General features: G+C 58.5%; 1 protein-coding gene across 2 annotated transcripts in view; it reads right to left on the bottom strand.

Annotated features, from left to right (window-relative positions):
- The window catches only part of RASGRF1 (Ras protein specific guanine nucleotide releasing factor 1), a 44042-nt gene that overhangs the window by 10429 nt on the left and 18642 nt on the right, over window positions 1-14971 (bottom strand). The window contains exons 5-19 of one of the 2 annotated variants that reach the window (XM_069798741.1): window positions 14272-14525; window positions 12354-12433; window positions 11668-11861; window positions 11040-11149; window positions 9610-9728; window positions 8916-9076; window positions 8158-8221; window positions 6994-7130; window positions 5592-5674; window positions 4583-4792; window positions 3804-4174; window positions 2276-2401; window positions 1461-1631; window positions 946-1058; window positions 113-225 (exon numbers count right to left, since the gene is read on the bottom strand). In XM_069798741.1, coding sequence (XP_069654842.1) covers window positions 113-225; window positions 946-1058; window positions 1461-1631; window positions 2276-2401; window positions 3804-4174; window positions 4583-4792; window positions 5592-5674; window positions 6994-7130; window positions 8158-8221; window positions 8916-9076; window positions 9610-9728; window positions 11040-11149; window positions 11668-11861; window positions 12354-12433; window positions 14272-14525 — 2306 coding nt within the window. Of the gene's footprint in view, window positions 1-112; window positions 226-945; window positions 1059-1460; window positions 1632-2275; window positions 2402-3803; window positions 4175-4582; window positions 4832-5591; window positions 5675-6993; window positions 7131-8157; window positions 8222-8915; window positions 9077-9609; window positions 9729-11039; window positions 11150-11667; window positions 11862-12353; window positions 12434-14271; window positions 14526-14971 lie in introns of both variants that reach the window. The other variant, XM_069798740.1, reaches the window with a different exon arrangement.

The following is a 14971-nucleotide window of genomic DNA, read 5'->3' on the forward strand; positions in this document are numbered from 1 at the left end:
CCCCTCCAGGAGACCTTGTGCCTGCTCTTATCCCAGGCGAGAACAGGAAGCAGCCGCCAAAAGCCTGGCACGGCATCCAGGAAAAAGCAACCTCCCACCCACGGCCCTTCACCTTATGATGTTGGCGGCTGCTTTCCTCTCCTGGGTCAGGAGCTCGGGATCGTGAATAACCTCCTCCAGAAAGGCGATCACTCTGAACTTCAGCTCCTCATTGGTTTCAAAGTCCTGCCAAACCCGGCACAGTCACAGTGTTAATGTACTATAATGTGAGTAACATTGATTCCCAGCAGCTCCGCTCTCTGCCCATTTAAACCCAGCCAAGACCGATGACCCCGCAGTGCCAACGTGGGCGGCTGCTCGGCCAAGGGCAGAGGCTCCCTCCTCCCTGCAAAATCCCAGCCTGTAGTGCCCAGCAAAAGGGAACCAGCCAAGAAGGCACCGGGCTCATTCTGTACCATTGCATTGGCATCACCCGGCCTGGGAGAGGCATGAGGGCTTCCAAGCGTCAACCAGTACTGAACCGCTCCCAGTGCCCCCAGCAACCAGCTGCAGAGGGACAGGGATAGCAAGGAAAGTCACATGGTTTCCTAACCCTAACCCCAGCCTGAAACCCCCTAACAGGAATCAAACCCAGTTACTCTGCTTCCACCAAGCCCAGCCAGGGGGATGACTGTGGATCCTGGCTCTATCCCTTTGCACACCAAATATGCAAACACTGCAATCCTATGCCTGGCCCCCGGCTCTGCGCCAGGGGCTCCCAGCTCCCCTGCTTCACAATTTTCATCTCCTCCCCACATCCACTCATTTGCTTAATTAAAAAAGAAGTGCCAAATTGTCTTTCCAGCTGGAGCCTGGCTGAGCCACACAGCACGCAGCCCAATTCACACCAGTGGGGAGGAAGGGCCCCCGCGGTGCCGACCCCCCACCCGGCCCCCTGACTCCCACCTGCGAGTGTTTGGAGACCCAGTGCCGCAGCACATTGAGGACCCGGTTGGTGGCCGCTCTCCGGATCACGAACTCCTTGTCTCCATTCCGCTGGTCCGTCGGAAAGCCTGAAACTGCCAGCAACCCCTTAGCACTGCCACAGGTCCGCTGAGAATTGCTTACGGGTATTTTCAGCACTGCTAGAAGGAGCAGCCCCTGTTCCCAAGCATCCCTAAACTGCCTCTTAAACGCAAGTGCTGGGGAGGCTCTGCGTTACAAGGCAGCGGCGTGCTCAGCCATGGGTGCGAAGGGTTGAGCTGCCTGCAACCTGCATGTTCCTTTGGCAGCCTCCGTGCCCAGGGACCCAGGGACCACAGCCCGGAGCGGGGAGGCACTGGGCTGTGGGTGCTCTGGGCTCCCTCAGCAGGGGCTGGGTCCCAGCCAGGGTGCTCCTGGAGGGAAATCCAGCCGAGCATGGTGGAAACAGGCACCCCAAAAACATGTCCCTGCTCTCTCGGCGGGCCGGGGCAGGGTACCTGCACTGGCGAGGGACATCCTGCGGTACTTCTCCTTGGTGGGGGTCCCCTCGTTGGCTCCCGCTGTGGCAATGGCAAATGCGGAGGCAGCAGACAGGGCACTGCGGGTGCTGTCGAGCTCCCGGCAGGACGTCATGACCACGCCATTGTTGTAAGAAAACAGTGAGAAATCTGGGGGAGAGAAGAAAGCCAACACCACTCCAGCTGCCGCCGCCGCTGCAGCCAAGTCCCCTCCCGCAGCCCTGACCCCCACTCGCCAGCCCCCCTGGGTCAGGGCAGGGTGGGAACGGGGCTCATGGAGGTGGTGGGTGCAGACAGCCAACGCGGGACTGCTCCTCATGGAGACCTGGCTTCCACCCCGTCAGGGCTGGAGCAAAGGAAATGGGCAGCTTTGGATGCCACCATGCTGCAAGAATTTATCCAGCACAGCTTTAGCAGGAATGAAGCCAAGACGGTGCTATAGACAGTATTAAGATAGCTACAGGGCAGACTCGAGCAGATAAATTATGCTTGATGCCAGTGCAGGCTCACATTTCGAGCAGCGTAATTCGCTCCTAAAGCACCAGATCAGGCTCAAGAGGGGAGGAAAGGGGTGAGAAGACCTGGTAAGACGCACAGAACAGCTCTGTGATAGGGGTGGAGGGTTCGGTGCTTCCCTGTCCCCTTGCAGGAAAATAAAGGGTAAAGTCCTGCTCCTTCTCATGTCTGCTTCAGTTTTACACCTGCACCTTTAGCGGCTCTGCACAGCCAGGTTCAAGGTCAGCAGGCAGCCCTAGGCAACTCCTGAGCAGGACAGGTCTTGGCTCACTTGTTACCTGATGAATTTTTGCACTTGATGGACTTAGGAGTTGTCGGAGATTTTGTTGGGGAAGTTTCAGCTTCTGCTTCATCGCTCTGGTTGGGATCTGTGTCCGACTCTTCCCTTACAGATACCTCTGAGCCTGGGAGGAACAGGGAACCCAGTTACCATCACTGCTGGACACATGCATGTTGCAGCCACATTTTAGCTCTTCCAGATTTCCCTAAAGTCTGAATCATTCCAGATGGGCACAGAGCAACCAAGAACAGGAAAGGTACAGACTCCCACAATTACTTTGGGTTTCTTTGGGGTGGGGTTTTTTTTGTGGTGGGTGGGTTTTTTTGTTTTGTTATTACAACTTACTCAGCTTTCAGGTAGCACACAACCCACAGGAGGCAGGAGCTCTTTGTGCAGTGCATGGTGCATCCATCACCAGCTCGGAGCCTCTGCCCAGGGCTGGTGACAGCAAGCCGGACCGCAGGCGAGCTCCAGCCCTTGCACCCCATGTGCAGCGATGGGGTGGGATGCAGTACCTCCCTTGCAGGGCACAGGCACTGGGAAATCACCCAGCGAAGGGCTGCAGGAGGAGCTGGGGCAGCCTGTCCCCCGCCTCCGGCTGGGCTGTCCTCTGCCCTCACCTACGGCTACCCCACAGACCGGCTTCACCCCTCTCGGAGCCCCTGCTTGGGCACCAGGGCACAGAGGGTGCTTGCACAACCTGCAGCAAGGGAGAGGATAATGTCGAGGTGCAAACAGAGAGCCTGCAGCCTGTTCCCATTTTTCTTAAAGACAGGGAAACTGCTAGCAGTGCCAGAGTCGTGCACACAGCCTTGCTTGCACAGGGGTCCAGCCCTGAGGCAGCTGCCCCACAGCCAGTGGGTCCCAGCTCGCGGTGCTGGGTGCTGAGTGTGATCCCAGTGCAGATGGGGCAGTGCGAGTGCTGGGCCCGTCCCTGCGCAGTGGGTGGGGAGTGCAGCTCAGCCCACAGCCACAAACGCCACGGCGAGTGCTAAAGTCAGAGGGTCCCTGGGGTCTGCACTGCCGAATCAGTCTCGCGGGGCTACAGCAGTGGGGAGCCTCGTCCTCCACTGCTGTGCTCAAAGCCATGCCCAGGGACATCAGCACAGGGGGCAGAGGGATGCTCAATGGGGCAATGACCTGTGGCCTTTGCGGTGCTTTACTTACTCAGCTCCAGCTCTCTTCCCCCAGTATCCCATTGCTGAGCTTCCTGGAAGCCACACCACACAAGCCACCGCATCACCAGGAGCACCACCACCACTGCCACTGGTCTCCCCAGCGCACGGGGGGCTGCTGCGTGCCTGCTTGTGGGGCTGGAGGCTCCCTGCATCCACCCCCTCGCCAGCACACAGCCAGGCTGCCTGCCCCAGCTCAGGCCTGGGCTGCCACAAAGCCCCCAAGCACGGTGTGCCCAATCCCCCGCACATGTCCCTGTACCCCTTGCAGAGCACCCACCAAAACCGGCCCCTTCCCTGCCGGCTGCCTGGGCTGGACACCCACCCGCCTGCAAACCCACAGCAACTTACTTTGCTTGCTTGGCAGTGACTCCTCTTGCTTTTCTGAGGCTGCTTCTCCTTCATCAGGGATTTTATTGGGATAGTTACTGGACACGTACAGTTTGTTTATGTCCAGGGTGGTCTTACTGAAGGGAGCCATGGAGGAGTACATGCTTGCATAGCCGTTGGAGGAGCAGCTGAGAGCAGCCAGGTCCAGCGCCTTCCCTCCTGTGATGATGGGGATGTTGAGGGAGAGCTTCCTCCGCCGGCTGGGGGACGAGGACTTGGTGATGGAGAGAGGGGGAGGCGAGGAGAACTTGCGGTTGGCTCTGGGGGACTTGGGGGGCTCGCCGTACAGCAGCTTGTTGTTCTGGCTGTTTGCAAACAGGAGCTCCAGGGACCTTGGTGGAGAGACAGGGAAAGGCCGAACTCACACCTACTCTGCCCGAGAGGTCATGGAGATCCCCCATTGGCAGCTCCAGCAGCGCTGGGTGTCCGGGGCATCCCCCTGGGCACAGCACAGCCGGCACGAGCCCCTGCTGCCCTGCTCCCACCGCTTGGCCCTCGCAGGAGCAGGGACACCCACAGAGCTTGGGTTTATCTGCTTCCCCGATTTGCAGGTATCACAACTCATGGGGACCAGGTGAAACAGCCCTGGGGTGGCACCAGGACCAGGCAGGTCTGGGGAGAAAAGGACTGACTTGGGACAGAGGAGTGATGCCGCAGCCACTCCATGACTCTGCCGGTCCTTCAGGGGCAGGACAGGTCACCGGCACAGGCCCTTGCAGCGATGCCGCGTGCAGCCTCACCGTGCAGGGATGGCACTGATCGGCTTCTTGTAGATCGTGATGAGCTTGTCGAGGACGACGAGGGCAGTGGTGAAGACGCGGTACGAATGCAGGAACGTGTTCAGAAAGTCAATGCTCAGGAACCGCAGGTCCGTCAGCCTCTCCAGGAGCCGTTCCACGCTTGCATAGCGGATCTGCAGGACCTTGCAGGAATTCATCGTTTTACTGAACCTAATGTCAACATCATCACAATACAAGCTGGCATCAGACCTGCAGAGAAACAAGATATCTGTGGTTCCAGCCTGGAATGAAACCAAGAGCTGCTTCGTGCGAGCAGCTTCCCCCCCGAGATGTGTGGGGACCACAGAAAGCAGTACAGGTTCTCGGCAGCGAAGGAGCCTCGTTTGTATGGGGTGTCCCTACTTAAAACACAGGCAGGAATACTCCCAGGGGAAAGCTAGGAAATCCGCACCCCACAACGGGTGGAAACGTTGCACAGTGCTCAACAAGCTGAGGTTTGTGCAAAAAACGTGGAAGGACTGTCCCTGGGGGACACCCACGAACCAAGACCCTTTCCCATGCGTGACAGCAGGCCCACGGCAGCGTGGGTGGTCGATGTGGTGAGGACACCCCCCACACTGCCCCATCCTACCGGCTGTGCCCAGTCCCCCTCGTGCCACATGTGTCCCTCCTCAGGCTGGGGCAGCCCTTGCACCCCAGCACCCATAGGGATGACAGCCCCCTGTGCCCCTCTCCTCTGGGGGTTTCACACCCCTCTCCCTTTACTATTATTATTTTTTCCTCTGAGCTCTCCCCTTCCACCTTCCCACCTCCCCACACAAATCTCCTCTCCCAGATAATTAGCACTCCTAATCACCGTGCTGGGAACATCACACCCGAGAGCCTGAGCACATGGGAAAGCCACCAGGCTCCCAGGGCTTTCGGCAGCGTTCGGCTGCCACGGGAGCTGTGCCATGGGGCCGGGCAGAGCCCAGGGCTCTCCGCAGCACACAGCCGTGGCAGCACTCACTTGATCATCTGGGGAACGGTGACCTTGGAGTTCTCCTCGAAGGCGTTCATCATGAGGCCGTTGCAGCGGATGTTGTCCACGCACTGGAAGAGACATGGATGGGAGGTGGGAGAGGGCAGCGGCGGCGAGGGCAGCCCCGCTGCCTGCCCGGCTTGGACCATAAGAGAGCCCAAGCTTGGTCTTATCCAGACAAGACACATCCTTGTTAGCTGCATCTGCCACTCCTGACGGGACACCAGGGCTGGGAAGGGCAAGAGCTTCCACCTGAAAACAGGAGCTCCATGATAATGCTCCTGCATCCCTGTTCTGGGGGAAGCATCACCCAGACCTGCTCCTCAGCTCTCCCACTATGGACCCGGCCCAGGCTCAGGATGTGCTGGCAGACACAAAGGCATTGCGAGAATTGCCAGAAACCTCCTCTCATCCTGTACCGCCATAATTAAACTCCCCTCCCAGCCTGCGCTGCTGGATGCTCTCAGAGGGAGACCCAGCGAGCAGCAGAATGGCACCAGTCCCTTCACTGCCGGCTGACCACCCAGGGCTTTGCTGGGCAGGACCGTGGGCTGGAGACCCCCGTGCGGGTAGGACCGGCCCCAGCCCCTGCGCAGAGTGGGACCAGGAGCTGCTGGCTGACTGCGGCTGGGAGCCACCTCCCTGCGTGGGGCCAGACCCCAGCTCCTGCCCATGGCTCTCATTGAGGACTGAAGCTCAGCAAGGCGACTCAGGCAAGAACGTGGTACAACAGAGGTGGCCAGGAGGCAATCCCTATTTAACGGATAACTTTTTCTCTTCCTCCCACCTGGGAAAAAATATCTTCAAAGTCATTTGCATAAAGCAAACGATGAGCACATGTAAATTGTACCAGATGTCTGAGTCAGAGGAGAAATCCAAACCACAGATCTACATGTGCAGGCAGAGCACCAATGGGACAGACCCTGCTCCCACCTGCTGCGGCTGAGTCCCCTTCCTCCTCCACCTCCTCCTCTTGGAGCTACCAGACACCAGAAAGCTTTCGGTGATGGCCACGCTCTTGGTGCACCCCAGCTCCAAGTCACCCGCTGCATGGAACTGCTCTCCCTGGGTGCCCAAGGCTTGGTTGCCCACCCGTGCTGTTCACAGCAGCCCAATGAAGTGAGACCTCAGCCCACAGCAGGTTGCGAGCACCTCAGCGGTGCTGGGAAAGTACCCAGGGTGCAAACCCAGCCGGGCACTACCGCTGCAGCCACAGCCCAAGGGCAGGCAGCAGAACTGCAGCCACACAGCAAAGGCCAAGTGTTAATTCTGGGTGCCCAAAGCCACTGCAGCAGCCTACATGGGGGCAGCCGAGCAGAAATCCCGTGGTGGCTGCTCATCCCTGGGCACTCTGCGCCCCAACACCTCCTCCTTGCCGGGTCCGTCCTACCTGGCTGATATCGCTGGTCCATGCAGCCTTCTCCTGCCTGGACGAGGCCACGAGGATAACCGTAAAAGATGAGGAATCTTTTGGCTCCACCACAATTTTGAAGTCAAGATGGTCGATGTCTTGCCCTGATGCTTTTGCTTTGGAAAAGGAAAAACCACATACAGTGATTGTGAAAAGACTTCCCCACCCTCTCTCCCCCAGCATAGCTTTTATTAAGGTTTTAAGGAGTTTGTTGCATTTTGTGGGTTGTTTGCAGCAGGGACACGACAGGTTTGCTGGGCAAAGGCTCCATGTTTGCAAAGTAAAGTCTGCACGCCACGAGCGCAGCATGGCCTCGCTGCTGGGGCCCCGGCGCTGCGTGCCAGGGGAGAACCTGGCTCCCCAGCACGTGTTAGAAAACTCGTCACAAGGACAAGAGAAAGGAGCCTGGGCTTTTTCACAAGTCTGCAGTTAAGCTGGCATGGCTGAGGACATCCAGCATCTTTGCCTTTTTCCACTTGCTAGCACTGAGCTGTGATACTCCCTGACTGCCTCAGGAAGGTCAGATTTGCATAAATGTGCATCTGTTTGGTTCACAGTAAATAATTTACTTAATTAATTAAATCCAGCCAGTAGATCATGACTTCCTTGAATCTATTCAGCATCTGAATTTGCTCCAACTCTGCTGCAGTTGGTTTTACGCCACATGGACGGATGGCAGCAATGCCCAGGAGGACACCACGTGCAGACAGGGACACTGGCAGCACTGACCATGCTGCCATCGGTCCCCAGCCACGGAACACGGCAGCTGCCTCCAACCGGGGAAAACATTGCCGGGGCTGGCAGCAACCTTGTGCCAAGGCTCTGGAGTTAAGTGCAGCCTCCAGTGGGACCCACAGTCCTGGCACCTCCCTGGCCCTGCTGGGTCAGGGCTTTGTCCCCCCTGGCAATGGGGTGACCACGCTGCAAAACCCAAAACCGCCTGCGGTGCACAGTGGGAGATGGTCTGCTGTGCTGGTGGTGCTGGCAACCTCAGCAAAGAGGGTCCTGGAGTAGCTGCGACTGCACCCTCTGGGACACACAGAAGCCAAGCCCCCCACCCCATGCCCACAGGTGGTGGCTGAGCAGGGCCCTGGGCATGCCCCAAGAGGAGTCTGACCAGCACGGGGCCGCGGGGGCACCTACCGTCCTCGTCGGTGCTCTCCTGCTCCTCTACCAGCGTGCAGTCAATGAGGGAGATCACGCCGTTCTGCAGGGGTGGGAGTCGGGGCTCAGTGGCAGGATCCCCCCGCCGGGTGGCTGGGGGCTGCCCCGGCCCCCCGCCCCACGTCGCAGCCCACTGCCCCGGGGATGGGGACAGGGCGATGCCACTGTGGGTGCACACACAGCAAGCGGCCAGCGCAGCGTCTGCTTTCACTGGGAAAGAAGCAGTTACTGACTGCTGGGATATCACAGTTTTCCTTGTATAACCAATCAACTAATTTGTTTATAAATTATTTAATATGAGCTTTAAATTAAATTTTCCAAAAGTCTGTTGTTGTAATTATCAACTCTTTGCCATGGACTGTAATTTTTCAAACTGATAATTTAATGCCAGTAATGAGCAATTTCTGTAAGATTCTTGCTCAATTAGCTGCAAAACTTCCACCAACAAAAGCATGAGTCTTGGGAGCGGACCGGAGGAGACTGTAAGCATTATGTACAAACCTAGGCTATAATTTAAGTTTCTCACTGAATAGATTGTCAAGGTTTCTGCTGCAAATCAGGATAACTTCTTTTATCGAGAACTTGCAATTTCTCATCTTTGCCCATGACTCAGAGCTCTGCACATCACTGACAAGGCATCTGGACCACGTGAAACAAATTCGCCCGCCCGCCTGCTCCAAGCCCGGCAGCTGTCAGACCCTTTGCTGGGGGCTGCCAAGCCCCCCCACCCTCCGCACCTTGGTCAGATGCAGCTTGCCTCCGGAGCCCCTGGTGCAGATGATCAAGTGCTTGGAGAAGAGGAAGCACTGCCGCTCGCCCTCCTTCTTCAGTGAGAGGGAGCCCAGCCGCCCCCGTGTGATCTTCCCTTTCTCCGACATCGGCACTTGGATGAGGGACCCTATGCAGGGGAGAGATCCGTCCCTGGCATCAGCATCAGGGACAGTTTTGCAGGGCACGGTCCCCAGGAGTGGGGCATCACTGTGTGCCTGGAGTGGGGCAATGGCGAGTGTGTCCCCAAGTACCAGGGCTGGGACTGGCCCCGTGACCCACCGGCTGTGTGAGTTATTGGGGGCCCAGAGACCAGGCGAGCAGCAGCCATGGCCCCCAGCCCACCCGTGCACCCACATCGCATGGGTGCTCCTCTGGGACCGAACATGCCCAGGAGGTCAGGATGCATCCTGCTACTTCTCTGGTGGTAGGAAATCAGTAACCGCTAAAATGCACATTCTGCTCCGTGATGCAAAAAAATGCAGTGCCAAGACTGTCTGAAAGTGAGGGGCTTTGGAGCAGAGAAAACTCAGAAATGGGTTATATACTTAAATGTCACAGCTCACCAGACCACACCGCAGAGGGATGCAGGGACGGGTGGACGGGGGCTGCAGGGCTTTGCATTAACAGCGGAGGGGAGGGACATCCACACAAACACAGTACCTTGTCTTACAAAAGTCTGGCTGGTGTCCAGCAGAATTTCACACCCTTCGATAATCATCCTCTCTATCGCCAGATTTTTTCGAATATTTTCGGTCTCACTCACTTCATCATGCATTATCCTGAAGGAGGGAGAAGAGAAAATTGGAGCTCGGATGAGATTTGCACTTTTACCAGCAGATCCCTTTGGACACATGACAGGGGCTGCACTACATAAGACCAAACCCAAAGGAATATCAAGGGAATTACAGCAGTCATCTGTATCTATACAGACCTGGGAGCTCAGGACGTAACCTACACATCAGCCTGGACCGTACCTCCAGATTTCTAAATATTGAAACGTGAGCACTTCTTGCTTGGAAATCACAAAATTCAGATTTAGGCCAGACAGATCCCCCCCGTCACCAGCCCCCTCCAACATCCCTGCTCCTTGAGGAGTGGGCAAAGGGATGGTAACTCTTTGCGGATCGCCTCGGGACCGAGGAGCACTGGTGAGTTTGGCGCCGTCAGAATACGCTGGCACGGGACACACAGAATGCTTCGGTCCGCAGCCTGCGGAGGGAGAGGATCAGAAACGGAGAATCGCGGCCAATTCCTGGGTGCTCGTTGCAGGGATCTTGGAGGCACTTGGCCCCTTCCCACAGGGCAGCCCCACCAGCACCCAGCAGCAAAGCCACACCAGACAGAGGAGGACAGAGCCAGACCTTCAAAGCCATCCCATCCCTCCAAACCTCATATTTCATCATTAAGGAGCCCTGGAAAACACAGCCCACAGCCAGAAGCAGCCAGGCTCCCGTCCTGCTGGCCCCAGGGACGGATTGGCACAGGAGGGCAGGAGATGGCACTGGAACGTCTCAGCCTTCGAAGCACAGAAGACAAGGGCAATGGGAGGGCAGGTCCCAGCTAAAACGGCGCAGGACACCTTTGGCGCAGGGCTTTGCTTGCTGCCTGTGCCTGAGCAGCAGGCAGGGTGCGTGGGCAGCCGGAGGCACCTGGGCAAGTTCCCTATGATGATGCCACCCACAGCACCCCCTGCACAAGCAGGCAGATGTCCCCGTGCCAACGGCTCACGAGGGATTTCATCCTTGTCAGGAATGGCCGATAGGCTCTGAGAAAACTGAGGACTGAGCTTCTCTGCATCCCACCCCAGGGGGACAGCACAGCCCTCTGTCACCGTCTCCACCAGCTTCACCCTGCGGGTGCTGTTACAAACACCCGGTCCCACCGGCACTGCACCCTCTCCAAACCCTGTGGGTCAGGGTCTGCCTGCCCCAGCCCCTGCCCACCAGAAGGGCAGCACACTGTGCCAGCAGCCTGCCCAAGAGCCCCTCCACCACCCCGAACCAGCCGGGTGCAAGAGCTGCCCCCGGTCCCGTAGCCCCTGTTGCCAGGACAGACAGGGGCAGGCAGGGATGGGCAGCAGTGGGTCTGACCTGGACAGCTCTTCCAGCTTGGACTTGGCGTAATCCAGGCTGTTCCTCTCCACATGCTCGTGGGGGGTGTGAGCCAGCAGTTCGTGCAGCGTCAGGATGTACCTGGGGATCTGCAGCAGAACAGAGCAGAGCGGGCCATCAGCCATGGCACAGTGCAGGGGCCGGGCAGGATGCAGGGGGGCACAGAGGACTGCGGGCGCCCACACTGCGCTGCACCCAGAGCCACCGTGGCTGGGGACACTGTGCCTCAGACCCCCGAATCTGGGAGGTTAAGAAAGCTTCAAAGTTCCTTGTGCTAAAACTTAATGAAGAGGGAGGGAACGGCGTGGGGTTTTGCCCTGGACCCTCATGTGCCCCATCCGTATCCCAGAAGCGTGGGGTAATCGGGAAGCCAACAGCTTCACCCACAGAGTCCTCCCACAGCACCAACGAGCCCAGCAATGGCCTGAGCAGGTCCCAGGAGCAGTGTGAGACCATGCAGGGTGCAGCCCCAGGCCATCTTCGTCCAGGCTTTACCTCCCCACCACTCGATGCCTGCTGTGGGGCTGGGGTTTGAACCACCCAGCTCATCCCTCGCTGCCAGCGCTGTGGTGGCATCTCTAGGGCCGATCCCAGCACCAGCAATCACCTGGAACATGGGGTAGGTCAGAAAGGTCTCCAGGGTCCTCTCCTCGCAGTCGGGCTTGGCCTCGTAGTGCTTCAGCAGCTTGTCAAAGTCCCGATTCTGCTTGCAGTGTGCCAGGATCTGCAGGCTGTACTGGTGGTTCCTCACAAACTCCTGGTAGATGTTCAGCATGGGCAGCAGGATGTCGAACAAGTCAGCTGCGAGCAGAGAGGCGGTGAGAAGGTGGGTCTGCTGGTCCAGCCCATGCCCTGGGGTCCCAGCACAGCCCCCCCAGCTCCTGACCCTCCTCACCCCAGGGTCCCACCCAGGGCACCCTCTGGGCCCTCTTGCTGCTTGTGCAAGCCCCAATTCTGCGCAGTTTGGGTTTTAAAAACACCCTGGAGAGCCAGCTGAGGGTCTAATCAGACACAGCAATGCTCTTCAGCATCAGCTCTCCCATGGACGGTCCAGCCCACCCTTTCCACCACCCAGCAGAACCAGGAACGCAGGAACTGGGTTTCTCTGGGGTTTTTTGCTCCGGTCCTCGCCTCCGCAACCAACGTGAATGAGCAACAACGTGCTGTGCAATGCATTTCACTCCTGCCGCCGGTTAGCAAAATGCCTGTTGAGTTGCATGAGGAGGAGGAGCACGGGTTCGGCTCTACCAGTGAGTGGGAAGGAAACGCGGTGAAGAGGCAACATGCGCTCACCCAGCACGAGTGTCGGCCAGCTGGATATCCTTGCCTTCAGGCCTTGGTAAAAGATTTGGTGCAAAAACATGATTGTTTCGCTGAAAGATAAACCAAGGGGTGAAAAGACAAATGAACAAGTGGCAAATAATGAGTAACTAGATGAAATCACCAGCAGGAGAGCCCTCGGACTGGCTGGGGAGGTGGCTGCACAAGGTGGGGTACAGAGAGGGTCCCCAGACACACACAGGGAGTGGTGGATGAGGACAGAGGAGGAGAGGGAGAAACCGAGCAGCCTGAAGCTCCCCTCAGAAGTCAAGCCCAAAACGCAGGGGAGCCCAGACCCCCCTTCCTGCGGGAGAATGAGCCAGCCGCCCCTCCCAGCCCAGCCCCACAGAGCAGTGCTGACAGGGGGGCGAAAGCACTGTGGGCTCCCCTGCCCTCAGCACCCGCCATCCGACGCTGTGCACACCCCCGACCCCATTAGCTGCAGGGTGGGAGCTAATTAATAATCCTCTTGGCTATCGGTTCCACTCCCCTTTGGAGACTGATGTCTTCTGCAGGTACCTGTCCCTTGCCAACAGTGAGGCATGGGGTTTGTTTGATTTCCAGCAGTCGATAAATCACCTTTGCATTCTCCTGGCCAGGCAGCTCTGCCTCTGCCCCACCCAGACATGCCCCACACTCTCCAGCCCTGCCTGACCACTCCTGCTGCCCGCCGGGCCAGGCAGAGCAGGAATGGGCAAAAGCTTTTGCCGAGGAGGGCACAATGGCAGGCAGAGCTGTTCCAAGCCAGGGCAGCCCCGCTCCCGCAGGCGGGCGATGCCAGGTGGGCATGCAGCCCTTCAAGACACCCATCTGCCTCCCTGCCCTGATGCTGCTGCCCACCCAGGGCACCCCTGCTCTCCCCAGCCTCGGCAGGACAGGGTGCTCCTGGCTGGAGCTCTGAGCTGACCTCTCTCTACAAGAGACCTCACGGCAAGGAACCTACTTCAGGCCATGGAGATGAGACAAGGCAGAGGAGGGATGCTTGGGAGTGCTTGCTTTGCCTGCACCAGCCTAAGACAAGGTGCTGGCTTCACACAAGCCCAGATGTGGGGGAAAACTGGAATTTGGGTTCTGCAGGGTTCTGCAGTTTGGGTCCCTCCCTGCTCCCCATGCAGTCTGGGGAGCTCACAGCAGCAGCGGCAGCAAGGGACGTGGAGAGGTGCAGGAGCAAACACCAGGAGCCGCGAGCATTGCTCCTGGAGACAGTCCCCTCCACAAGGGACATGTGGTCAGCACCTCCAGGGCTGGCAGGGCTGGCTGGTAAGACTTGCTGCTGGTGTCAGTACCGTCCAGGGGACAGAGCCATTGCAGCTGCCATTAAACCTGGCACTGCACACCACTGACACACTTGGCATCACCGTGGCCTGGCTGGAGCCAGTGAGTGCCACCTCCCATCCCTGCCAGCACCCAGGCACGGCCACTCTTGGCACACTTTGCAGCAGCTGTGATCCCATGTCGCAGCTGCAGAAGAGGCTACACCTGCCCCTCCATACCATCTCCCATGAGACCTGCATCCTCCCCACTTCGCTCATGCGTTGTTACCTATGAGCTGCCATTAATGCCAAAGGACACTGTCCACCCCACTGCCAGAGCCAGGACCTCATACAGACAGGCTCCTGGCAGCCCCGACCCACTACCTGGAGCATCAGCCCCCACGGCACCTCCTCGTGTCAGTGCCAAGCACTCAGTGGGCTCCTTGTGCCGTTGTCCCATGGGGATGGTGAGCTTCCATCCATAGCTTTGGGGACCAGGCTGCAGGCTCCTAGGGAACCCACCGACACCGAGCACCCGAACACCCGTTCCCGGGGGAGGGCAACGGGCTGCAGACACCAACACCTGCCCGGAGGCTGCCGGCTCTGCCGGAGTGCCGCAGAGCTGTTGGAGCACTCACCTGTTGAGGAATATGCTGCTGACATCGTCGTGCGTGATGGGAGGCTTCTTGGAGCTGGCTGCCATCCTCAGCGGCCGCAGAAAGTTGTTGACGAGGATGTGGAGCTGCTGGACGTACTCAGCCTCTGCCTCCAGCATGCTGAAGACGACCTGGTTCCTCTTGCGCATGCTGTCAGCGTGGGGGGACCTGATGTAGTCCTGGATGATCGTCTTCCACTTCCTCCGGCACAGCCAGCCCCGCAGGAAGCTCTGCACCTGCCGAGGGAGCAGCGGCCGTGTTAGGGTCCGGGCTGACGAGCCGGGCAGGCACCCCACGCTCGGCACAGTGCAGGGACAGTGGCTCTGCAGTGAGCTTTCCCTGGCTCTGTGCTGAGGTGTGCACGATGGTGCCTGTTACTGGTGCTGCTCTGAATCCTCCCGGCTGGGAAACGAACAATAACTCATTTAAATGCACTTGCTTATTGCAGACAATGTCCTCTTTTCCCTTTTACAGAGATGTGTGGAAGACTCCTACGAGAAGCAAGGATCCCGTGTTCACTCCTGACCTCCCTGGGCACGGACACAATGCCAGGCACTTTCCTGCCAGCAGGACTGTGCAGGTACGGAGACTCCCAGCCTGCTGGGTGCTTCGTCCTACCCATTTTGTCCCAGTCACCTGGTGAACTGGGGCACCAAAGCCCCCCTGGAGCCAGCACGTGTCT

Source organism: Haliaeetus albicilla, chromosome 12 (assembly GCF_947461875.1).
Source record: "Haliaeetus albicilla chromosome 12, bHalAlb1.1, whole genome shotgun sequence".
Taxonomy (NCBI): Eukaryota; Metazoa; Chordata; class Aves; order Accipitriformes; family Accipitridae; genus Haliaeetus; species Haliaeetus albicilla.